We start from the raw sequence: 26,526 nt of genomic DNA, 5'->3' as shown, positions 1-26,526 counted from the left end.
GCACCAATTGAGCTACGGTGGTGGCTGTCCCCCGAATCACATTCTTGGGCACTTGCGTATGTTTACTAGATCTAGCCCTGGAAGTGTTAGTGAGCACCACTCAAGGCCATAGTTGCAGGCGGGGAACATAATTTCAACTGCAGGCGTCACTACTGCTAGGCAACTGGCCACTACTAGGCAACTGCCAAATCATTATGCCAGTAAAGCCTCGTAGCATCGTGTCCATCACGCGTAAGTTGTGAGTTTGGCTCCCACTGGCCGCAAGTTGTCTTTGATTGCCCATGTCATTATCAATATCTTACATTTCAATTAAACAACACAGTCAATTTGACCTAGGCTTTTCTTGGCTTCATTATCTGCAGACTTATTGCGATATCAATTATATGGACACTCCAAGTGTTTTCACTATCGTCATCGCCGTGACATTCAGTATAAAGTCCAAATGCGATAAGATCGCGGCCACACGCCGTTAGGTGGGAATGAAAGCGCAATAGTGAGCCGAGAAGGATGGTGACCTTCCGGCCTTGCGCCTGCAAGATGAAGCCCCCATCCTTCTTGGAAGTGCGCCATCTTCAATTGTGTGCAAGGGAGTAGAAAGGAGAAAGCGTTCTACTGCGGCCGCAGCTGCATAAAGCGCGGCTGAGCAGCAGCTGCCCAGGCCCTATCTTGAAAGCTATCTGTGATAGATACGGGTCTAGGCGCATCGAGGACTGATGGCTTAATGTGCACTGTGTTCTCGTTGCTTAGTTCATGTGACATAGATTGAGGATGTATCCTGTTTATAGCTCTCATTACAAGGGTGGAAATCAATGCAGCGGCTATTGCATGTCATTTCTAAGTACAAGATAGTGTTGTCATTTGTGTTGGCTGCCAGTCTTTATGATGTTGCCTGAGCCTTTTTTTTTTTTTTAACAGTTCAGCCATATTTCAAACGTTCTATGGAAATATCATGTCGCTCTTGCTCTTAAAGGTTAATGGACCACAGGATCTAAGAAGTTGATAAATATTTTTGCAGCCTGGTGTTTGTATTTCTAGCCATCCATTAGTATATGCAAACAACATGGCATTGTATGGATTTGCTGGCTACTACCACAGACTGGTAGGAAAATTGCTGTTTTCCCAGGTCTCGTGCTCTGTTAACTTTTGATGCTGGCTGTACCATAACATTTTATATATACAAGGCATTGTAATGAATATTGGCAAAGCATATTTTCTTCTCATATTTGATTAGATTCAAGTTTTTAGAGGTCAAAGTGTTTTTCTTGGTCTTGCATTTAGTCATATTAAATTTGAACAATATATGTCGAAAGAATATGGCTCCTCGGTGAATGTGTATACAGACGGATGAGTCTCGTCGTATGCGTCTGGGCAAGGGCAGGGCAAGAACTGACAAAAACATGTCATTGCAATGAGTTGTTGCCCTGAAGACAAATCCACTTGATGAACTGTTGACTTAAGCCTGAGACGTGCCTTTTCCAACCACATCCGATCACTTGGGGTAGAGATCTAGGCCATGATTTTGTAGCGGTGCCTTTTTCTGATGCTATTCCTTTTTGCACTTTTCACGCTTCGTCAGTGGTAAGTGCGATGCTCCACCGGCATTATCAACAGGATCAGCCAGCCAAGAACAGTGGATGATAAGAGTGGCATAGAATTGAGCGGAAGGCAATGCTACAAAATTGTGGCCTCAGTTTATTAGGAATGGCACAAAGCTTCGCTTCACCAAGTGTCTGGCATGTGCATTGTTTACAAGCCAGGGTCACAGGTGCATGTCCTGACAAGTTTGTGACAAGGCCTCATTGTTTTCGCAGGTGGAAGCAGCAAACTAGCGGTGGTATCTGCGTGTTTCTTCTCGTCCTTTACTTTTTACAACTGGGCTCTCTCTGCTTGCACTCATCGCAAGATGATGCTCTCATCGCGGTGAGTGTCCTTTTTCTCTTCTTGTTTTAAGGTGAAAGCCTTAGATAGCCCATAGGCCAAAAAATCCGCTCTCTGGCTTTATGGCACCAAAATTCGTGGGGCCACCATGTGTGGGTGCCACCAACAAAGGCCGTGGGTTCGAGTGTCTTAATTAACTCTGCCTTAATTAAGGTAGAGTTAATTAAGGCACTTAAACCCCTGACCTTTGGCGGGAAAAAACAAGTAATAGGAAGTAACAACGCATTCAAATGAAAATGTCAAATAATTTAATCAATGTCTCGTGAGCACACAGGCTTTCACCTTCATCCTCTTTAGCTTATGCTAAACTGGCTGTCAACCTTTTTCTATCTTCTCTTTTTTCTAAACCTTACTATACTCCTAAGCAAAATAGATAATTGGGCGAATTGGTATAGGTTGGCCATTTTTGAAGGCAGTAGTGCAAATGAGAGTGAGCACGGAGTCAGCCATCTGTACACCTACACCCGGCTAATATTTTCTACCTCGATCACAAATGATGTCGTTCCCACTTCTAATGACGTACTGGCATTTTGTGAAAATGAAGTTCTTTAACATTCTTTTTGATGGTTTTCTGGTTTTTCATGAAAGTGATGTTGTTCTGGACGTGCGTTTGCACTTCTGGAATTTATTTAAGTTCTTGATTTCCTAATAAAAATTCAGTTGTATGTGTAGTGATAGCATGTGTGCCCCCTTTTCTCTTGTGCTCAGAGTGTTTAATTTCTTTTTTTCTTTTTGTGCTACAGTTCCAGAATGCTTACTATACTCAGTCTCATACATAGCATAGTACAGAAGCTATACGTAAGGAGTGAGGTCATAGATGTCTCGCGTCGCGTGCCTCGCAATGCACTAGTTTTTTTATCTGCAACGCTTTTGGCAGAATGACTACTTCATATACAGTTAAACCTGGATATAACGAAATTGACAAATTCCCGAAAAACTTCGTTATAAAGAGGATTTCATTATATGCACGTTCGGCACGAAAATTCGAAAAAGAAACGCTTACCGCATGTACTATCGCTCAAGATTTACTCCCAATACACTAAAGTTGCGATAAACAAAAAAGTCCCAGTTTCGCCCGAAAGGCGAAGCATCGATTGCGACAGCAAATTAGCAGACGGCTATACGAAGTAAGGATAGTACAGTCAAACCACGTTAATACGTACCCAGCTTAATGCGTAATTGCGGTTTAAACGTAGTCGCGAAGATTCCCCCAACCAGCCCCCATTGAACCCCATGTATTGGCTGACCACTTAAGCCGTAGTCGCTCATCGCCCACCAAACGGTTAGTGTGTACTATTTTTCTTGCTCTACACGCACAGGCACAAAATCGGCAAAATCTCATGTGCGCAGACGTTCGATTCTCGAATTACGACATGGCCACCATGACGTATTTCCTGCTCGTACAGCTGTTGCCGATTGTCGCACACAAAAGCATGGCCTTCGAGATAAGTTCCCGGTAACGCGGAGAAGCTGCCAGTAGGGGGTGCGAATTCGCTGTCGCCGTCGGAGTAGTAACCGTGCAGAAGCACATTTTATTGAGAAGTGCATTTGTGCCGTCATCGTGGACGTCGCTTTGAGGTTCCGTGTAAAGTCCAAACACGGCAACATCGTCGTCGCGTGCCGTACGCTGTGCGTGCGAGTGAAAGCTTGCGGGGGTCAGCCGACTCAATCTCGCGTGCACGAGGGAGAAGGGGAGGGGGGCGGAAGCACGCTTCCACGCTAGGCACGGCGGGGGAGGCGACAAAGCGTGGCGTTTACTTCGGCGGTGGCCGCCGTATCTTGAAAGCGATCTGTGATGTGGAAAAAGTGTGCGCCCGCGCGGGCTTATCTTCAAAGCGAACTGCAGACAAGGTCAACATCTCGCGTTTCTTCGTCGAACCACTCGTCCTTCGAATGTCACACCAGGTACTGGATGCGTGGACGCGTGTCGTTGCGCACAAGCGCGAGGCGTCGGAAACAAAGAGCGAGCTACACGATCGTAGCGTCGTATAGTGTCACCTAGTGTCAGGTTAGTGAAGTGAAGCGCAGAGACTTGCGCAGTAACTAAAGAGTAGCGCTGCCAGCGCGCTGAAAAAAAAAACGTATTTCGGCAACATCAACAGGAAAAGGAAGAGTGCCGGCTTGGCAGGCTAGGCCAGCTGCAGCAAGCGGCGGGATCAGGTTTGAATGAAGGGAGGGGGAAAGGGCACGCCCGTGGCGGCAAGATCGCCGGGTTGCAGGGCCTCGCGCGCACGCTCGCACGCACGCACACATGCTCTCGCCTCGCAGTCGCCGTGAATTCAAGCGCGCCAAGCGCGACGCCGCCACTTCGCATTCCGTCGCGTCGGAGAAGGTGCTTCCGGTTGCTGCTCGCGCAAAAATGACAAAATTTGGGGCGAAATCACTAGGTTGTCGGCGGGGAAAATTCGTTATTTCGAGGGGGTCTCCCGCTGCCACTTCGTTACGTAGAGGTCTCAAATACATGTGCTTCTATGGAGTAACGGTGGAGAATAGAAAAACTTCATTATATCCAGGAATTCGTTATATGGAGGTTCGTTATAAGCAGGTTTAACTGTATTACAACTACAACCTGTAAACTTAAGGCTATGCCAAATCACATAATAGTTGTGCAGCTTCATGCTTCCAGTATGGGGCAATACTATGATTTGGCTGCAAGCGCAAGCTGTGCGCTGTGCCTGCTTGTTGTGGGTGTGTGTTCTTCCGCCCGTTCCGTGGTAAAATATGTTCGCATCTGCGATGCCTTCCACATAAAAAATGCATTAGGTTTTGCAACATAAAAGCTTGAGACTTAATGTTATGTTGAAATGCATGACGTGTACCTGCATATTTCATTCATATGTTACTGACAGGTTTTTGGTCACGAATGCAAGCAGTCGGAGAAGTCTGCAGTCTTCATTGTAGTCTTCGTAGCATTGCCCTGCTACGTATGAAGATTAGTAATATCGCATTCAGCGTGCAAGCCATGTCTGGAGCACTCTCCTGGTTGACCTGGTGGCTCGCGCCACCAACTCAACCAGGTGAATGATGAGGAGATTGGTTGGAGACGGTTGTGCCAATCCAGCGATGCACATCAACTCCGCTGCTTCTTGTCGTGTGCTTTCTTGGGAAGTGGCATGCATGTGTCGTGGAGTGATAATATACATTGGCCCGTCGACGAGGGGGACTTCTCATGCTTAGCACAGCATGTTTTACTCTAGTGCATTGCTGCTCCTCGGTGGGCAACTGTATTATTAATTTGTGACACAGCCACACTCAATCCGGATAAGGTATATGACAGGAAGCACAGGAGTAGAGGGAGAGCCGTCGTCATAGCTCAACTGGTAGAGCATTGCACGTGTAATGCTCAAGATGTGGGTTTGGCTCCCACCAATGGCCAGTTGTCTTTTCATCCACCTTCATTTCGCTTAATATTTCTATATTTCAGTTCAAGAAGAACAGTTAGTTTCTCCCATGCTTTCCTTGGCTTCAATGACTGTTGGCTTTTCATGAAAAACCCTCTAATTTTTTTTCTCTGGCGCATTGCTTGTTAGAACCGCCATCTCTAGAAACACCAGCGAGATGCTGGCAGAATTTTTTGCTTTTCATTAAAGGTGTTCTCTCCCTCACTTTGGCGTGTCGCCACCTCGTAACCTGTGGTATGTCTGCACAGGAGAACACGCTGACGGAGGTGTTGACGCCCATAGCCATGATGCTGGTGCTGGGGATCATGCATGCTCAAGTCGTGGCCACATACACCACCAATGGGCAGCTGAAACCCATGCAGAGGACCAAAGCGTATGTCAATCTCTCTCTCTGTTCTTACGCTATGCCGCTTCTAGCTTCATGAATGAATGAATGAATAAGTGAATAAACTATTACTTAACCGTGGTGAGTAGCTGTGTCTTCAAGGTGGATCTTCGAGTTCACATAAGTTGCAGCCACCACCTCGGCACATGTGTACAATACCTCTGGCAGGATGCTGTGCTGCTAAAGAAACACTTACAAGAAAAACATTGAAGCAATTGATTTTATGAGGTTTTTTATGAGGTTTTTTAATGATGAGGGATGATTCGCAGAGTTGCGTAGAACATCGGGACAAAAAGGGTCCCTTTATTCTTTGTGCTAAGCAAACTGCCCTGAGAAAAACGGGGTAAGTTATGTTCAGCCAACCACGAAAGCTTTAACAGGGGAGCTGTTTAAGCCGGGCGTAATGTGTTTGCTGAATCCAAAAATGTGGGCTGATCCTGGCGGCAGTGCAGAAAGGGTTCAAGCACAATGGCACATACCCCTGTGAACTAGCGAAACTGAGCCTGGCTAAGTCTAGCTAATCATGGTTGGGACTACTTAAGCTTAGTCAGTCATCACTAGGCATTTGATAGCCAATCGATAGCTAATTGATAATTGATCAATAATCAATAAAATTCCACCAATTAGCCTGTAAATTAGGTGAGCAATATTCCAGTCGTATGTTAAAGTATCCTCTTCACCCTTTTTTTCTGAGAACAGGCGTTGTGGCTACACCAGAAGTTTGGTGTTTACGTGCACCTTGTGCTCCAAAAACATTTGCAGTAGGGGAGGCATATCCTGAGCTGCACTGGTGGCCTCGGATGCCAAGCCCTGCTGAATGCGGGGGACAATTCCGAGTCAGAGGCCTGCACCGCATAGAGAACACCACACTAAATAATGTTGACATAGCGGTGTAAAGAAATAACAACATTGAGCTCTTCTACCAGACAAATCTGACATAACTCCCCAATCTTGTTTTAACGCAACATAATTAGCTTCTTTTATCATCAGTGGTTGACTGCTGTTTACCACTTTCTATGCTGCTGATGAGGATAGTCGTGACCGGAATTGGTACCAGTATAGCTGGTGACAAGTATAGTCATCATGACGCCACGTTTCTGGAAATCTCTGGGAAATTTGTTTCACTTTTCGTCAAATTCTGCGGTAAGGAAAGGGTTAAACGAGACATCATGGAAGCTGCTGGATCTAATAAAACTGGCCAACCTGTGTTTCTCTGCCCCGTCTTGTTTAAATGCAACATAATTAGCATTTTCATTATTAGCATCAATGGTTAACTTCCATTTACTACATTTAAATTGGACATTATACATTGACAGGGGAGCTGCTACCATTTGTTCATGATGGTAGTGCCACTCCTTTCCGCGTTTACGGTGTCTGCTCCTCTGTCATCCTTGTATTTATCAGGTTATACCTACTATCATGGACTGAACATACGGCCCAACTTTGTAGTAGTAACTATACAATCAACGACTGATTATTCAGACACCGGTAATTCGAACATGCTTGATTATTCGGACAGCCCCACGGCACTGCCACTAGCCCCATAGACTTACAAGGACGACCAAAACTTTGGACACCCTACAATGCGTCGTGGGTAATTTGGACTCCGACTACATGACCGTGTTTTAATATAGCGACAGAGCCGAGCAGGAATTAGCGATATTTTCATTTTGAGACGTCGCCTGCATGGTCCTCGGCTATGTCACTGGCATTCTGCGAAACTGAAACTAGCGAAGCCTAGTCGATCTATTAGTCGCCAACGAGAACTCTACTTCTGACTGCTTCTGCCTATCTGCAGCGACAGTATGATAATAGTCGAGATACGGGCCGCCATTGCAACGATGCCTTCCGCTCGATTCTATGCCACTCTTATCCACTGTTCATAGCTGGCTGATCTTGCTTATAACGCGTGCGGAGCATCGCTGTGACCACTGACGAAGCGTGAAAAGCATGAAAAGGAATACCATAAAAGGCACTGCTGGAAAATCACGGCCACGGAATGTCTAGGTCAAGGGCAAGAGTATGCACGCACAGCAACACTCGTTGACAAACTTGGGCCATATTTATGGACGATCACTTTCGAAAAATACTTTCATTTTCGTGATATTTCACACAAATAGCCCTTAACGGGTAGACGGGCGGCAGCGTTGTCCGCACAGTGATAAGATAGCGTGCTTGGCCCTGTGTCAACAATGCCGTTGCTCCTATCCTAGACGCTGATGCGTCTTGCATTATAGCCATGCAAAATTGAAGGTGTCCCCGAAAGTGACCATCCAAGAACACAGCACAACAGTTGAAGCCACTTGCGGAATAAAGTCGCTTATTTTTTGGGCGAATCCGGTATTTCAGACTCTCACTTATTTGGACGTTTTGGCAGTCCCCGTCGAGTTTGAATTATCGGTTGGCGACTGTACTAGGCTAAAAGAAATAAGTTTGCAATAAAGTTCTTCATCGCTACAGTCATTGCTTCACGACAGTTATGAATTTTGCAAAGAAAAATTTAGACAATCGCCATTCAAGTACCTGGAAAAACTATAAAGGCTATGTAAGGTAACACGCTTTGCCATGCAACCTATGGCTGAACATACAAGACAGAGATCTAATGCTATAATGCATACCACTGATCCCTGTATCTGTAGAACTGGTCAGTTAGGAATTACCGACCATACTCTATTCGTTAATTAGTGGCTTTGATGTTACTTATTGTTTGTAACTATGCCATTGTAAGCATTGTATCACGTTGTAAATCCCCCGTTGTTCGTTTGTAAAGCAAGTCTTCTTGATATATTAATCTATACCTGTGAAACTCAAACTGGGAACATCTTGTTTTTGGGTTACTGTACTCTGTTTCATACTTAGCAGGCAATGCTGCAGAAGCTACGCAAATAGTGTGGTCATAAAGGTCTTACTCCCGTGCGTTTTGCAGCAAAGTTATTTTTTATCTGCGTTGCCTTCTGTAAAATAACTAATTCATTTTTGACAACTACAACTTTTGGTCATGAGACTATGTCAAATCACCTATTATTTGTTCACCTTTGTGCTTCCAGTATAACTACAGTCGAACTTTGCTATAACAAGGTCACATCCAACACAAAAATATATTCAGTATATCCAATATTCGTTATAAGCTTCTGCTCGTTACATGCTGATATTGCAAAACATTTTTAATTTAGCTCGTTGTGTCCAATAATTTGTTATACCTGTGCTCATTATATTGGGGTTCGAATGTATATCTTTCTTCAACATGTGACACACTTTTTTTTGGTCGCGAAATAAGTCGCTCTAGCCTTCACAGCTATGTGCAAAACAGATTATAGTTATACCAGATGTGTGGTCCCAGATCACAAATCTTCCATTTGCGTAAAATATTTCTGCAATCTTATTTTTGCAGAAGGAAGAGGCCAAAGCGTAAAGTCAGGTCGCGCAGCAACTACGAAGGAAAATCCTCTCCCGGGACAGCATCTGATGACAAGCCCGACAGCGTGTGGTCCGAATTCCAAGCTAACCGTACGTCCTGCGGGTCTGCTGCCGAAAACATGAGCCATCCAGTTAGAAACTCAAGCCGAATCTCCATCGTTGGCGCGTCCAACATCCAGAGCAACCAGCCCGACAGAGACGGTGAGTGAGAGGCAGATGCTGTCAGCTACCTTTATTTCGAATATGGTGGGCACACACGATTAGTGCAAATTGTCTAAGCATTGAACTGAATGATACTTTCAAAGTTATTATTATTGTGATAGCAATTACTGGACATCACACAGACACCACACCACACTTGCAGCACCATGTAAACCCACGACGAGGCGAGCTCATCATAAGCTAAAGAGTGACTATCGTTCATGACGAGCTGAGGTCGTCAAGATTCGACCTGAATCAGCATGCGCCCAACCTGTCTCTTGTCTGCCTCATCTGCCTGGTAAGGCAGTGAGTCTCACCGCTCTTTGCTCGCAGCTTGTGGAGATTATTGTGATAAGGTGAGGTGACGAGTCTCTCTTCCTTATCTATCTTTGTTCCAATCACAGTGTTTCGACACATGGAGGACCGAAAGAACTCAGACGAAGAGAGCGGTCTCGAGAGTCTCTCCAACCACAATGGTCCCGAGGAACAGTACGTGCCCCAGGAAGTCCAGGACAAGCTGTCGAGCTTCATAGAACCGAGCGGTAACTGCAGCCGCTCCGTCGTCCCGGAAGTCGACGGCCAAGCGACCGCCGCCAAGAGAGAGCCCAGCTCTGACGACGAAGAGTTCTTCGTCGCCAGGAAGCAGCGTTCCCGAAGCCACGACAGTAAGCGGCGTTCGTAGTGTTTGCCCACGTAATGTAGATCATTGCAACTCGATTTTCGAGAAATACCTTGTGCTTCATACTAGCAGGCAACTCTGCAGGAACTACGGAAGTAGTGTGCTCGCAGAAATCCATCACTGTGTACATTTCATAGCGAACTGGCTTTTAACCTGTTACCTGAGCGCATACGCAGCCCATGTGCCCTGTTTTAGAGGTGATCTGCCAAGTGTGCGAAGAGTGGGCATGTTGAGATGGTGTGACATCATGTGCAGTGTCTTCTTGTGCGTTTAGTACTGGAGGTTGTGTAATCTTGAGTTTTGGAGACTCATTGAAACGAGAGGCAGATTGAAGCATTCGCTCCCCACTGCCGGCTCTTTCATGATAGTGTCGTCCCCCTGTGGGCAACACTATCAGTCGTGGAGGTGGAGTGGATGCAAAAGCGTGGCTGGCTTCGTTTCATACTGCTGATGTGAAGATATCATCGACACAGCATAGAAGTGTATGTTTCGTCACTGACTCTCAAATTCAACAATTTTGCTTTTTCTCATTCAAATTGGCTTTTTCCGGCTGCCCGATAATTTGGAAAATTTTGCGAGCCCTTCCGTGTAAGAAAAATTAATCGGTGACTGTACTTACTTGCATAAAAGGTCGAATGTTAATATAATAAAGTTTAGATAAACAAAGCTAATTGTCGATTTTTGTCACTTCGTTATGTTGAGGTTTAACTGATACTGATATATGCATGTAGCCATTTGGTTAGGGACCCAGTATAAGTACCCCAATGAGCACATAGGTGGAAAGAGGGAGAGGGTTGGGGTTCCATGGAACTCTGGGAAGGCTGATGGGGTTCACTGAAGCCAAGAAGTTTGAGAACCCGTGGTATGTGCCAATAATTTATGACCAATCTAACCACAGCGAAATTTCATTCCAGTTGGCCTTCGAGGTTTTGCATTTTATGCATGACATAGCGCAGCGTGACGATTTCAATGTTCAGGGCAAGCGTAACGTCTCTTTCGCAGTTTGTCAAGAGGCCAGTGACGTGAGTGGCTTCCCAACTCAGTGGTGCACGGCCCCGCCGATCGATGCCAGTCCCCACCGTTGCCTCGAAAAGGAGGCGGTGGGCCCGGACCTACTCAGCCGCATGTGCGTGGAAGACGATGAGGAAGACGACGACAAACTGGAGCCTCAGCGGCGCCGCTCATCGCCCCCCGACCTCCCTCCCAAGAAGACTGTGAAGCCTGGCCTCCGTAACCGTCGCCTGTCGGCGAGCGTCTTTCCCACACTGCCGTCGATCCGCCTAGCGCGGTGTGACTACAACAGCTCCTGCGACTCCGACAAGGACACCACCGTCCCCAACACTCCCACCAAGGTACGTGTCAAGGTGAGAGCGCTCAAAAAGGATTCAGCTGACAGCACAATTCATTATGAGCACAGTAGCACAAGACAAGACAAGTACAAGGTAGTGAACATTGTGGCTGTTGAGATAGTGGGTTGAACAAACTAACACGCTTATTTAAAGGATTACTGACAGAAAATTTCTCTCTCGTTTTTATTTCTTTATTGGATAGCCACTAATCATGCTATAGAGCCCCAATTCATTTAGAGCACAAAAAATAATTCATTACGTTACCTTTTGATGCGACAGTTCAGAACACGGGCAAATTGCAATGCAGCTTCGGACATTAAAATGGAGACTTTTCACGTCACTGAAACCTGATGCGACAGTCTGGTAGTGCGAGACACCACTGACACATACACTGTGACCGTGCTGCTGAAAACTTAGTCCACTGAGCGCTTGATGGGACAAAAGGGGAAAGCTGGTTCCCCTGGGTTTTAAAGAGAAGTATATAATTGGAAGTGCTAGTTCGGCTGTTTTCGGCAGCACTGTTAATGTATGGCCTTCAACACCACACAGGCGGGCTGGCCTGACTGCCACCGCTGCTTTTGGTGACGTGAATAGTCTCTTTTTTTTTTCATTATTAAAACTGTGCTACATTTGGAACGCATTCTGAGTGGGTTTTGTGAAAGTTGGTATAATTAATTGTGGGTGCTCTCGAGGAATTGAGGCTACAGCTGCTTAAGAAAGCAAAAAGAAAGTGAGACACTAAGTATTCACGTCAGTACTCCTTTAAGTGGCATGGTTTAACAAAGATGGAAACCTGTCAATGTAACTGGCTACAGCTACAACAATCATGCAAGCAAAATGCAGTCGCATTGTGCTGTCTGTTCTGCTGCCTTCCAGTGGACTGCACCTTCTTAGACACCTCTCTGGCCACAGCTAGCTCTTGACAGTCGCTCCCTTTCATGCACACAGGTGCACCACTTTTTTCATAATTCTCCGTCTCAGCAGCTGCCATCTGGGGGCCTTCAAGTAGCTAGCGGTCCTACTAGCTAATAGCAAAGGGCACGATAAACAGGTTCCCTACAATTGAAATGTACAGTAGAACCTCGTAGATGCAATCCCGTTATGTATGATTTTCTGGCGCCCCATCGTTCGCAATCGAGGGCGCAAAAAATGGCTCAACATAGTCATGCTTCTTCTTTACTGGTTCATACGTTCCTGGAAAACACGATCTTTCGGCACCATCATACAGTAAATTGCCAAACTGCATTGTATGTAACATTTTCCGGATGCTAGATCCCATGTAAACAAGAAAAGGCGTGAGGTGCGCGCGATTGGGAACAGTACCCGCCCACTGCAGCTGCTTCCCTACAATACTCGCTTGCCCGTCTCATGCGAAAGTGCCGGTGCGCACTCAGTTTCTTCTTCCAGTACCATCAAATCGCACGCTGCATTCACAGCTATCGCCGTCAACCCTATTGCGATAAGCATCTTCACTGATATGTTACGCAGCGCGTAGGACGTAGTGCCATTGGAAGCATACTGCACGCCTTTAATAGGCGATAACCCAAATGCACCGCCGTTCCCTGGTGCAGGTGACATGAAGTGAGCGTCATGTTTCGCTTTGGCATCGTATTCCGGTGTCGCCCAGCTGCTTGATTTTGTTTCGGTTTCCTGTCAACGGGCATCTCGATTTGCTTGGAGGGCCTCGCCAGCTCAACGCGCATCGGCGTCTCGTGCTGCAACGATTTGCGTCGATTGGGCACGTCAAAACTTCCCGCCAAAATGCCCCGCTTGAAGAAGCTGCTGACACAGGCCAAATTTTAGGAGCGCAAACGTAAGGTTGCCGAATCCACAAAAACAACAATGCCCGTTTCAGGCTGCTCGGGCCTCACCAGGGGATGTATTCTCAAGCTGTCACCTTCGGCGATATCACTGGCAGTGCACGCTTATTGGCTGGTTGAGCAAAACCAAATGGGCTGATTGGCTGGTTCAGCACTACATCACGGGAATGCAATAGTTTCGACGAAAGTGATCGCCCAAGAATACGTCGCCAGCTCAGCGTGATAGGAAGGCCTTTAACACTGACGACGATTAATGCCCGGTCCACGGTAGCTCAGATGCAATACACTTTATTTTTCCAAGTGAGAACAAGTCACTATTACCCTATCTCTTACCGCAAAAAAATGCTAAGTGAGCAATCAAGGTACCTGCATGTATAATTTGTGGAAGAATGAAAATCGGGGTGCTGGTTGCAATTGAATAAATACGGTAGTTACCCAACTGCAAAATGTAGTTCGTTGTTCTGTTTGTGTTTTCAGTGCTATGTTATCAGTGCATTAGGCTGTACGAACGTTTGTCACGGAGTTGAATGCAATTTGGTAAATTGAAAATATTGTTAAACCGGGTTTTCTTAAAATTGAGAGTTGAATGTAGTTAAGAATACTTGCTGACATGGCTAATCTGTCCGATGTAAAAAACTGCAGCCACCAGCGTCGGATATTGAGTGGCCCCTGCTTTCAAACACCGACTGCAACGGCTACACGTCAAGTTCTGAAGGGCTCGACGGGGATGAGGAAGATGTTCCTGAGGATCCATTTGGGTTGGACGGTGCAGAGGTGAGTGCATCTTCAGGTGCAGCTGAGGTGCAAGCTGACCACCATTTTTCTAGCAATGCACAGAGCAAAGGGTCTCTTAAAATGATCTAATCTTAAAAGCTAATCAAAAGGCTGCTTTGCTTTACAGTGTTTGCAAAAGAAGGTTTAAAATATAATGTGTTTTGCACCAAGTGACATCGGTGCTTTGTTTTGTGCAAATTAGTGTCTGGTGCAGATTTTGAATTAACTTGACCATAAATGTATAGCCCTGATGGCATCCTTACAGCCAGTTGGCAGAACACAATGTTAAAGTTCATTAAGGTGTCAAGCTGGGTTTTAGTTCTTTGGAAGATTAATGAGAAGTGAAAGAGACACTTTTATTAAAACTGTACATTCGATACATTACTGCACACAGACAGCTAGATCGATAGCCATAGGCTTATAATGAATCCACCAACCACTGTTCATGTGCTGTGAGACCAAGCACAGATAATAGCTTGTAGTGTCAAGGTCAAAGCTGGGTCTTTTCACTGAGTCCATCCACTTGTTGGTAGCACATCTTGAGGGGACATGAAACACAGACTCTGAAGTGATGGGGTTTGTTAGGTCACCTCTAAAACTACAGAATGTTTATGATTACAGTTGCAGGTAAAAGTGCAACTAAAAGGGCTTCACAATACTCTCACAATCCAGATCGTCAATGTCCCATAGAGTGATTGATGTATACAGTAGAACCTCGTTGATACGATCCCGTTACATGCAATTTCCCGGCGGCAATGTTCGTGATCGAGAACACAAAAGAATGACCCAATAGAGTTACGCTTATTTTTCACCGGTTGATACGTTTCCGGGAAACACAATTTTTCGACACCAACATTCAGTACATCGCCAAGCTGCGATCGTATGATATGTTTTCTGGCTGCTAGATCCTATGTAAAGAAGAAAATGCGCGACGCACACTTGATCGAGAACTGTATACATAGCTGCCCGTCATGGCAGCTTCACCGCAATACTGTCCCGCCCGTCTCATGTGAAAATGCCAGCCCGCACACAGTTTCTTATTTCGTTACCAGCAAATCTTCTCGGGGGTTGTCGCATGCCACATTTACAGCTATCACCGCCAACCCTATTGCAATCAGCATCTTCACCTATCTGTTTCACAACACACGGTGCTGTTGAAAGCATACTGCACGCTTTTAATGGGCGATAGCCCATACGCACCACCGTTCCCTGCTGCAGACTGCGATCGTGCCGTTTTACGACCACTAGATCTCACGTAAACAAGAAAAGACACCGAGTGCGCGTGATTCAGCACAGCAGCCGCCCGCAGCATCAGCTTTCCCGCAATACTCGCCCGCCCGTCTCGCACGAAAACGCCAGCGCGCACTCAGTTTCTTATTCCAGTACCAGTAAATCTCCTTCTGGGTTGTCGCATGCCGTATTCACAGCTATCACTGCCGAACCTATTGCGATGAGCATCTTCGCCTATCTGTTCTACAGCATGTGGGGCATAGTGCTGTTGGTAGCGTACTACACGTGTTTAGTAGGCGATAATCCAAGCGCACCGCCATTCCCTGCTGCAGGCGGCGCGGTGCGAGTGTCACATTTCGCTTCGGCAGCATCCGGCATGGCCCACCAGCTCAGATTTCGTTTCAGTTTCCCGTCGCCGTCTTTAAACACTGCGCAATAGCAAAATAACAAAATGTACTTGTCTCGGGCTGCCGAAGCCCTACCAGCTCGACGCACATCGGCATCTCGTGCCTTGTGCGCAACGATTCGCAAAACGCTTCTTATCGTGTAGATGTCAACTACTGTTGAGTCTGTCCAATTTTTTAGTTACTTTAGATCGTATGTTTTCTCGGTTAGTATGTTATTTCTCGCATTTCTTTTCAAAACGTATGAGTGAGGTTCTACTGTACCGTATTTACTTGCATCATGCTCGCGCTTTTTTTTTTTTGCTGGTAAATTAACACGAAATTGGAAGGTGCGATAATTATACAGCAAAAATTTTCCAGCCGTATCTTCTAGGTGCTAAACAGAAGAAAAAAAGTGGCTGTAAATTGGGGTTTTCCCGCTAGCCACATTAAGATTCATCCTAGGGTGTAAGAAAAATGACACCCTAGGATGACAACAGCCGTCTGCTTAATAAAAGTTTATTCATCATTCCAAACAGCACTTACCTTTGTAATAAGAGAATGATTTCTACACAAGTGGGAACTGCTAAGACCTTTTATTTGTATGGGCTTACTAAACGAATAAAGTGGCTCTGGCCTGACCTATTTAAAATTGGTGTCAATATTGGCATGACTGTTTGCTGCCTCATTGCTAGCCACGTTAACACTGTCTGGATCACATCTGTCGTCGGCCTTCAGCTTCAAACCAGCCATGCAGCTTCCCTATTGTCCCATGGCGAAGCAGCATGGAGAAAAGCAATGCCAATTTTAACTTTACCCGCATACAACTTCCAAACGTCATGAAATGGTGGAAACCTCACCGATTGGATTAGATTGTGGTTGTGCATGCTGATATTATGCATGATGCTTGACAGATGGCGCTAGGCTGCAGTGCGTTTCAAGCAGACGACATTCACTGCAGCAATTTTCATGGGTGCGATGATTACTCGAGGTAAAAATGAAATTCTTGATGGCCAGATTTTTGATGGTGCGAGCGTTATGCTTGCAAATACGGTAAATCCTACACTGCTCCACTATTCTCGGATGTCATTCTCTGCAAAACATCACTGCCTGCCAGTCCAGGGACTTAAATCTTAAATGCTTTAAATCCACGGTAAATTCTGCCCTGTCATTTTCTTACTTACAAAAGCTCTGTTCTCTGTAAAAGTGACTGCTTAGGACACCTTGGAGAACTAATGATTTTCATTTGACTTTAGCATTTACTTAGGAAATTTAACACGAGGGCTTTCATCTCTCTCTCTCTCTTTCCCTTCCTTTAAAGAATTCTGGTCCATTAGCTGGGGGACAGGCCAGCCTTGACAAAGGTAAGCAGCCTTGCATGTCTTAACCGCTTTATCATCACAAATAGACAGAGAAAAACTTTGCTGTGTGCTATGGAAAATGGGAGCAAGCATTATGTTATCTTTCTTCTACAGTCAAGTCTAGGGTGGAGCTAGCTCATATAGACTTTTTTTTTTACCTTGATGGGTACTGCTGTATAGAAAATGCAGGGGTTGTGTCTGTGACCAGTTTTACACGTTTGTGCAATTTGTGGGCATATTCGTAGAAATACATTTCTCTTCCCATGTTGGAGAGCTAACACACAGTGCATTTACCACTCTACATGTGCGTTAACACTTAATTGGGGGAACGTCTGGGTAAAACTTCCTGTACCGAACGCCATCTATGGGCTACATATTACTAGCATTTGTGGATGCGTCAAGTGCCTAAATGAGTCGCACAAAGATCGATGCGTCTAGAGGACAATTAAAGATTGCCATCCACAGACTGAGCTAAGGAGCAGGCTAGCAGATGCCAGTGTGAGGTCGAATTTAGAGGCAACCCAACGCACCGGGAGCAAGAAAAGAAATTTTAAATGAATTCTTCAGAAATCTGGAATGCGGAGGAACTACTGCAGAATGAAACCTGTTTGTACTTACTTGAGCAAAGCTGCTTAATTCGGTTTTTCTTATAGCTGGACTGATGTTAAGAGCAGCCATTCATGAGCAATAGTGCATTATAAGTAATGGTAGCACTCTCAATCTGCCTTTTGGACTGCATATTGGCATCCAAAGGAGACACATTTTAAGGAAGAGAAATCCTGTGGCATTTCACTCAAATATAACACTGGAGTGTTAGCATCCTGCGTTGTCAGGAAAAAAGTTACACAAGTATTGTAAATATTGGACATCACATATGCTTAGCTTTTTTTATGAACCGGCACAGAATCGGCAAATGTACTGACTTAGTGCGAAATAAATATATTGTGAGGGCTGTGTGCGCTTCACAGCTTTCATCCGTACAAGATCGTCATAATCGTCGTCATCCTATATCCCCTAGACCAGGGGTTCTCAAGCATGTTTGTTCCAGGGATCCCTGCTAAGCTCCATGATGCGCCAAGGAACCCCCCCCCCCCCCCGAATTAACCGAATTAAAATGTCCTAATTAACCAAATGTCGAATTATCGAGGGTATCAAGAAAACAATAAACAAATGCTTAACTATATATATACGTCAACACGCTTTTATTTGCTCAATGAATCAGCAACTTTTGTTTATATTTATTTAGCACAAGACCAGTGCGGAAGATGAAATTGTTGTCATCTCATGACTGATCAGCACTAGCAGCGGCGAAGGCCCCGCGCGCATAGATCCCGATTATTTTTTCGCCAGTCAGCTGTTCGCCAACAAATTGTCCGCCCATCGCGGTGTAGCCGGGGCTCTTAATCTTCGACAACTTTGCACTGAGTCAAAGCAAAACTACTGCTTGCCGCAACCGCTGCGGACGAAACCGCGGCCGCTATCGACGCGATCATGGACAGGCGACCTTGCGGTTCAGAAGGCAGGCGGCCGACGCATGCACTAAGTCAAAACGATACTACCGTTCGCTGGAAGAAGTGCGGACGAAACCGCGGTCGCTATCGACGCTACCATAGGTTGGCGACTACGCATTTGTGAAGGCACGCAGCCGACGCGCGCACCGAGTGAAAACGAAACCACTGTTTGCCTCAACCGCTGCGGACGAAACTGCAGTGGTTATCGACGCGAGCACTTATGAAGGCACGCGGCAGGCCGCCAACGCAGTGTTACGCGCGGCGATAAATGCAAGAATAAAGTCTTTAAGGGCTCAATTAGGCACGAAGCGCTTCAGCGTTGCTGTCAATCACGTGCCGCGCACGCTTTCCACTGAGGACCATGGCGATGCGGACTGCGCTGCTTCGTTTCGGTTGGACGCTAGCGCCGTTCTTGCTCTTCTGCGGCGCGTATTTGCGATGCTCCGCGCATTTTTTTGCTTCATTTTTTTTTATTCCTCCAACGTATACGTCAGCGCGCACGCAATCGGCACCTACACTATCTACAAACGAGAGAAATGCGCATGTTGGTAAATTATGGCCTCCGAGATTTAAGTGCAAAAGCTTAGGCGTAATGCCCGTTTTCGGAGGTTGGGTGGCTACAAGCGGCTTGCGAATTTATTCCGCAGTTCGCGCGTTGCCGTTACACGCTGTGAGTGCTTTTTGACACTCGGTCGTGAGTAACGGAGGTTCTGTAGATCGAGCGCACCTCGTTTTCGCCGTTTTAGCGACTTGGTTAGCGCGGGGCCACGGAAAATTTATCAGTGGCTCGCGGTACCCCGAGCAGGGCCCTGCGGAACCCCAGGGTTCCGCGGAACCCACTTTGAGAACCCATGCCCTAGACGAATGAGACATTCGAAATGAAACATTTTTGTGGTACCATTACGAACTGATTGCTCTGTATTCAGACACAGCGCACATTCTGTACAGACATTTCCTCTTATTTGCAAACTTATTAGTACTCATTTAAGGCAAAGAGAATGATCATTAGCAGATGCATGCAAATCCTAACTGATCCACAGAGAAGCTGGAAGGAATGAATGAACACCTCAGATGTCTTTCTTGCAGTGAGCTGCACGATATGGGAAAACGGAGAGTGTAAGAAGGTCGACCTGTCTGTGATGGACATTGCATCTGCCATAGTCCACAAGGTAAGCATATCCAGAGCCACTCCCATATCTGGTTCATTGTAGCACATTATATACCTAGTGTCTTGAAAGGAATAGAACAGTGCCAAGGACGGGACGTAGTGTAAGCGACAGACACAGTGCCAGGCCTGTTGTCTACACTACGTCCCATCCTTTGTGCTGTTTGATGCCCTTCAAAACATGCACCAGCCAGCCCACTTCAGCTCACCCGTACGCAGTGTCAACAAGCTTTAGAGCGACCGGAGTTGAAAGTTCAAAACTGGGTTCGCTGTACTTAATGCAGAAAGTTGGCCTGTTGGAAACGTAACATTAATCATACTTGTGGTTAGGTCTACCTTGACAGTACCGACAAAGTTAGTCAAATTATTCGACGGGCCAAATTAGCTAAAGAGCTGTAAAAACGTGCAAACACACCACTGCTCCATTTTTCAGCATTTGCCTTACTTTCGTAATCGAGAAATACAGCCGTGATGGAAAGTGCCACGTGCATTATACCGAAGTCACAAAGGCACTTTCAATCACAACATGGTTCTATCGGACCTAATTTCTTGAACGCAATTGGCTCAGTTGCACAAGCTGCAGTGTCAAAGTCAGCTTAAATAATTTGGCATCTCGTTGCAACTCCAACTTCCTGCTATATTACATAGTTTTATTATAGTGTTTGACACTTACGTACGTTAAATGCAAGCGCCTTTGTAGGACGTTATGGTGTGCATCCCTTCAAGACTTTTAGTTTCATGTGCAGGAATGCGAACATAAGAAAGACGTTATAAGACAGGGTGTCGTTTAGGGCCTCGTGCCAGACATATTGTAGCTAAGACAATCTATTAGCAACCATCCTGTTGTTTCCATGTTGACATGTGTCATTAGGCCTATGGACACTGGAATCGCTGAACGATCCTGGAAATTGGATGTGCTGTGCGCTCATAACTAATGTATCAGGTGAATTTGGAGGAAGCGAAAGTTCATTTCAACAGTTACTGGTGACCTGCGATAGCGAGAGCGTAGCCATCACAAGAATTCACAATGAAGCAGGAGCCACGGGGCCACTATGCTCAACAGCACTATTTCTTAGCGTACATAAACGTTAAGCATTAAACGTACATTAAACTCCAAATAACGTACATTAACGTAGCGTACGTAAAACACAGAAATCCAATAATTTACAGAGCATGTGCAGTGAGTGCAACGCTATTGCCTTACGTACATACAGTAAAACTTGGTTAATTCAGATTGAACGGGACCAGAAAAAATGTCTGAAATAAGCGACTGTCGATTATCGAGGGTGTCAAGAAAACTGTAAACAAATGCTTACTACATCAACATGCTTTTATTTACTGAGTGGACGGGGAAATCCTATTTTTGTTTTGCACAAAATCAGTGTGGAAGCTGCAATTCTCGTCATCTCGTGACTGATTAGCACTCGCAGCGACGAAGGCCTCGTAACTTCCTACGCAGTGCAGTGCCCGTCTTCATCCGAGACATGCTTTTCACTACCGTGCACACATCCCAATGATGGTTTTGCCAGTGAGCTGGTAACCAACAGCTCCACCGTCCATCGCGATGTAGCCGGTGCTCTTCATCCTCGACAGCTTCCGCCATGTTTGTGATACTGTGCGCTCAGTCAACTGAGTGAAAACTAAACTATTGTTTGCCGAAATTGCTGTGGACGAAACTGCAGCCACTATCGATGCACTCATGGACGGCGACCATGCAGTTCTGAAGGCATGGCGGCCGACGCGTGCACCGAGTCAAAACAATACTGTTTGCCGCAACCCCTCTGGGTGAAACCATGGTCATTATTAACGCGATCATGGATGGCAACCAAGCAGTTCTGAAGGCAAGCGTCCTACACGCGCACTGAGTCGAAACGAAATGCTGCCACTGCTGTGGACGAAACCATGATTGCTAACGACGTGATCATAGATTGTGACTACGCAGTTATGTAGGCATATGGCCAATGTGATGTTATGCACTGCAGTAACCGCAAAAAAAAGGCTGTAAAGGCATGAATAGGTATGAAGCGTTCCGGCGTTCTTGTGGTTCATGTACAATTTCCACTGATGACTCTGGGGATGTGGATTCTGCTGCTTCGTTTTGGTTGGACGCTAGAGCCACTTTTCCTCCTTTGCGTTGCATATTTGCGATGCTCCGCGCTCAGTCGAGCTCCAACAATTGTCTGATCAGTGTGTGGCGAAATACGTTCAAATTAACGAGAGTTTGATTCCGTTAAATAATGCATACACCTACCGGGACCAGAGGATGAGTCCAAATTATCTGATTTTCCGAATTAACGAGGGTCCAAATAATGAGGTTTTACTGTAATGCATTTATGTTTGGTAGCAAACGCTGTTCTGAAACTCTATTTTATTTATAATGTCCTGTCTTTTCTTTCCTTCTTTTTCAAAGGTGGATTGCATGATACATAGTGGAGAGTACGTCCTGCTGGGCCTGATGCTTACAGCAGTGACCTCTACGTTGCCGCTGTTGTTCAGGCTACAAAGCTCATCGGCTTTAGAAAATGTTCAGTTGGACTCGGATGGCCTCGTGTTGGGGCTCCCGCTGGAAGTGCGCAAGATTCCCGAGGTGATACAGGATGTTCTCAACCAGACCCGATGGAGGTGTGTATACCTGGAAGCTATACATTTTGAAAGAATTACCAGTCTTGTGGGGCTAACTAATTACGAAATAGTCAATAGCGCCCCCAACTAAAAGGTGTTGGTTATTAGACCCAACATTTCAGAGCCAACTTGACTCCTTCCTTGGGAGTTAAACGACCATCTTTACTGTATATGGCGATGACCTGCATGCCATGACAAAAAGAAAAAAAAAAATCCTCCGCAGATGTATGACAATATCAGCAATTGATACATTAAAGACGGAAAAGCTGTATAAGCGGGTTCTCACACCTCTTTGTTGGAAGTACTATGAGTCTGTTTGCTAGCTGCATTTAGGGATCATTCGTCACTGACACCCTGGTCAAACGGCCACTGTGGGTCTTCCAGGCAGGCTGAGTTGCTGGCTGATGTTCGCTTAACGAAACATGCGAAGCAATCAGATGCAATCACAAGAGAAACCCAAGGAATTCTGGAAGAACGTTAAAAGAAACGGTAAAAATGTGGTACAGTTGATTTCCATTAATTGGCCCTGACGGGGTCAACGAAATTGATCGAATTAACCGGTTGGTCGAATTAAATAGGATGCAGAAAAAACGCCAACGCACACAGCTGATTTGTTTGACAGTATTTGCCTGAGTCTCACATGCCCTCGAATCAAACGCGCGCACTCACTTTCTATGTATCCAAAGTAGAAAAGTAATGTAGAAATGACCTTAAAACCCCTATATAAAGTGACTGAAGTGGTGTTGTATGTTGCCGTGCTGTTTTCTGGCCTTTGACTGCACTAATGTTTGCTATAAGTCTCCCCGAATTTCCTGAGTGCAGAAGTAAAACTTTTGTTCACGGAGCATCATTGTGATGAAACCACACTGCATTGTTTTCCTCCGACATACTGGAAAACCAGACTCTCACGAAAGAGACTGATTAGTGCTGTCTTTTCTGACTTTAGTTTTCAGGCTTTTTCATGTTTTTGTCTACATCTGTTGGCATTTATGCCTCATTTGTTTTACTGATAATGGAGTTTTGCAGTTGAAAATAATTTTTTTTAATGTGAATCTGTTACCGTACTTTCCGGTGTATAAGAGGCAGTTTTTTTCTGAATTTTTCGTCGGTGCGTCTTATAGAACAGTGCAAATTATGTACGTTTTTTGTAGTAGCGCGCATTTGTAGTAGTGCGCATTAAAGTAGAACTCTAATGCGCACTCAATATTTATAATGGCGGCAGGTTTAGTAAAGTCAGCTTTGTCACAATACAGCCTTGTTATGCAGGTAAAGTATCTGATTGCACTGGGGCAATTTTCGACTCAATTTCGGATAAATACTGGTTAAATACCGTGATCAGACATTGTGAGCTACCATTACAGCTTGGAGATCTTCCTAGGGTGATCTGAAAGTGAGTGTTTTCGATAGGATATGACGTGTGTTCAATGCATTCGCTGTTCCCTAAGCTCCGCCGAGACAGACACTGCCATTGAAGGGGTCGTTATTGGGGTCACCATAGAGGTCAGCATAGTGTGCTGACTGACTGGTCAAGTTTGAATTATCTGTTGAATGCCAATTTTAGGATCGAAATAATGAGCGTTTGGGCCCATAGAAATGCATGGGTGCCGGCAGGGACCTTCGGTCAGGATCGAATTAGCCAAAAATTAAATTAAATGGATTCGAATTAACAGAATTCTACTGTATCTGTACAGCCGCTCATGCTTGGTGATGTCATTGTTTGTGACTACATCAGTAAATCATAATGCTTCAACAGCTATTTCAGTTTCGTTTTCACACCTGACATATCATCTGATGCTCGTGCGACTGTGACGCCTACAAGGGTTGGTGATATGGAGGATATGTAATCAGTGTGTGCGGCATAGAATTGTTGCTGCCATGGTTAGACTCTTAGAAAGCTGGTGGCCCTGATAGCTTACCCAACATTCTTTTTTCATCTTTTGCTGCACCAGTACTTGAAATTAATTTGCAATAAATTGCTTGCAAGGCCAGCCTACCAGACAACTGGAAAACCACTATTGTTCCTATTCACAAGTCTGGCCCTCGAAGTGATGTAGCAAACTACCATCCAATATCCCTAACCTATGTTGCCTGCAAACCATTGCGGTACATTTTTATCGCAAACATAGTAGCACATGAGTTGTCATTCTCTGATTACGCCTTGTCCGCATGGATTTCGGGAAGGCTTCTCCTGTACCACAGTTATCTGAATTCACACGTGATCTTGTTTCTGCTTTGAATAAACGACTTTTTGTTGACTGTGTCATTCTTGATTTTAGAAAGGCGTTTGTTACGGTACTGCATTCTTTACTTATACAAAAATGGTAATGCACAAGTATTCATCCTCAGATTGTCTTTTGGGTCACAGAGTACCTCATGTTAAGACGACAGTTTGTGGTTTTAAATGGGGTTCAGTCGCGTTTACAGAAAGTTACGTCCGGGGTGCCTCAGAGTTTCGTTCTGGGGCCCCTGTTGTTCCTATTATACATAAGTGATGTTATTGAAGGTGTGACGTCACACATTAGGCTATTTGCAAATGACTGCGTTTTGTACAGAGCGATTACTACAACGGATGATGCTGAAATCCTTCAGAAGGACCTAGATCAAGTCTATCAATGGTGTAATCAATGGCATTTGCAATTAAATCAAACTAACACAGTTCATATGACGTTTACTTGCAAAAAGAACCCCTTTAATTCTTCCTACAGGACTAACAATTACCTAATAACTAAAGTCACAGCGTTGAAATATTTAGGGGTTTATTACACAGCCGAATTATCATGGCAGTGACTTATCGGCAATGTTGCAGCTGAAGCGAGTAAAACTTCGGGTTTTCTGTGACATAACTCCAGATTATTCACCCAATCTATGTGCAAGTTACTTTATAAAACGTATGTTAGATCAGTTGTTGAATATGCATGTGTAGTATGGGACCCTCCCATACTGCATATTTGGCGTACAAAGGGAGAGACATATAATGCAACTGCATTACTGGTCACAACACGTTGACCATTCGCTAAAGGTCTGTGAACTTGCTTGCAGGTTAGATTTGCTCAGGATGTCTTATTTTTCAAAAAACTATTCGTGATTGGAATATATGTCTTATTACGTCGTGAGTGTTGTATCTAGTGATGTTTTCTTTGTGCTGTTGTAGTGAGTGTATGTTCTCACTCTTATTTCAACTATATTGAAGCCCATGTTTCGGCCAGCATTATTTTTGTAGACCGTGTTAATTGATTCATACTTTTGAACACTATATATATATATATATATATATATATATATTCACATAATCCCTCCTTATATTATCATTATTGTTGGTCTTACCGTTCCTGTTGTCCATGAAATTGATTCATGTTGTCTACCTTTGTTTATATGTACTGCGAAAGAGGTTCTGCTGATATTATCATTATTGTTCTACGAATTATAACCTCACCCCCCCCACTGTAATGCCTTCTTTGCGCTGTGTATAAAGAATAAATAAATAAACAAACAAAAGTTATCGATGCTTGGCAAAAAGAAAATGTGCGAAGAAGTTATCTATTCGAGTGAGGTACAGATAAGTCATTTTTTATAATCATTGATAATTACGTTTCAAATCCATAATTGGTGACTCCAACACAGGTTGCGTTGCTGGCTTACACCAAGTATGCTGCCGCGCAAAAGCAGCTGTGAAGCTCCCCTTAATACGTAGCTTCACCGTAAAAGCTGCCGCAGCAAAATAGCGCCCGTTCTTGCGTCGACACCACCATCCCTTAGCCACTTTCCTCTTGTCTCGTCGGTCAAGTATACTAGGAAACCAGTTACCATCGAAAGTGCAGCTCTCCTTCCATGACCCTTATTACTGTGGATTATAAAGCCGCACCCCACTGTCATTCATCATTTAACTATCGGAGGTTGGCCATGCAACGTCGGGTTTGATAAATACCACCTTTTTGGGTTAGAGATACTATTAACTTCTTAGGTGCAGGTGTCTGTTGCAATTCTAAGAGCGAAGGATTTCTTAGCATTGGTTGCCTGGTCAGTATGGTTTTGATCATGTGATCATGACAGCGCGTAAGAAGTTTTTGCTTGCAAAATCATTTCCGCTGCTCTCGGTGTACATTATTGGAAGAAAGTGAGTTAAAAGGGCCATTACAGAAGGGTATCTACAGAAATAAATAAACCGTTCATTCATTCATTCAATCATTTACTCATCATTCATTTATTCATTCATTCATATTCTATATTAGTACAAATTCAGGCACAAACAATATCGAAGCTACTGCAATACAGTCGAACGCCTCTATAACG

The 26,526-nt window shown here is 44.9% G+C and overlaps 1 protein-coding gene across 1 annotated transcript in view; it reads left to right on the top strand.

Moving 5' to 3' along the window:
* Positions 1–26,526, top strand: part of LOC119458100 (protein PHTF2-like) — a 52,558-nt gene that overhangs the window by 10,623 nt on the left and 15,409 nt on the right. Inside the window, 9 exon segments of the mRNA XM_049670751.1 lie at positions 1,812–1,920; positions 5,588–5,712; positions 9,116–9,342; positions 9,747–10,007; positions 11,024–11,385; positions 13,833–13,964; positions 16,899–16,941; positions 19,536–19,618; positions 22,025–22,236. Of these exon segments, the coding sequence (XP_049526708.1) occupies positions 1,812–1,920; positions 5,588–5,712; positions 9,116–9,342; positions 9,747–10,007; positions 11,024–11,385; positions 13,833–13,964; positions 16,899–16,941; positions 19,536–19,618; positions 22,025–22,236 (1,554 nt within the window).

Source organism: Dermacentor silvarum, chromosome 7 (assembly GCF_013339745.2).
Source record: "Dermacentor silvarum isolate Dsil-2018 chromosome 7, BIME_Dsil_1.4, whole genome shotgun sequence".
NCBI lineage: Eukaryota > Metazoa > Arthropoda > Arachnida > Ixodida > Ixodidae > Dermacentor > Dermacentor silvarum.
This window is presented reverse-complemented; position numbering and strand designations above follow the sequence as displayed.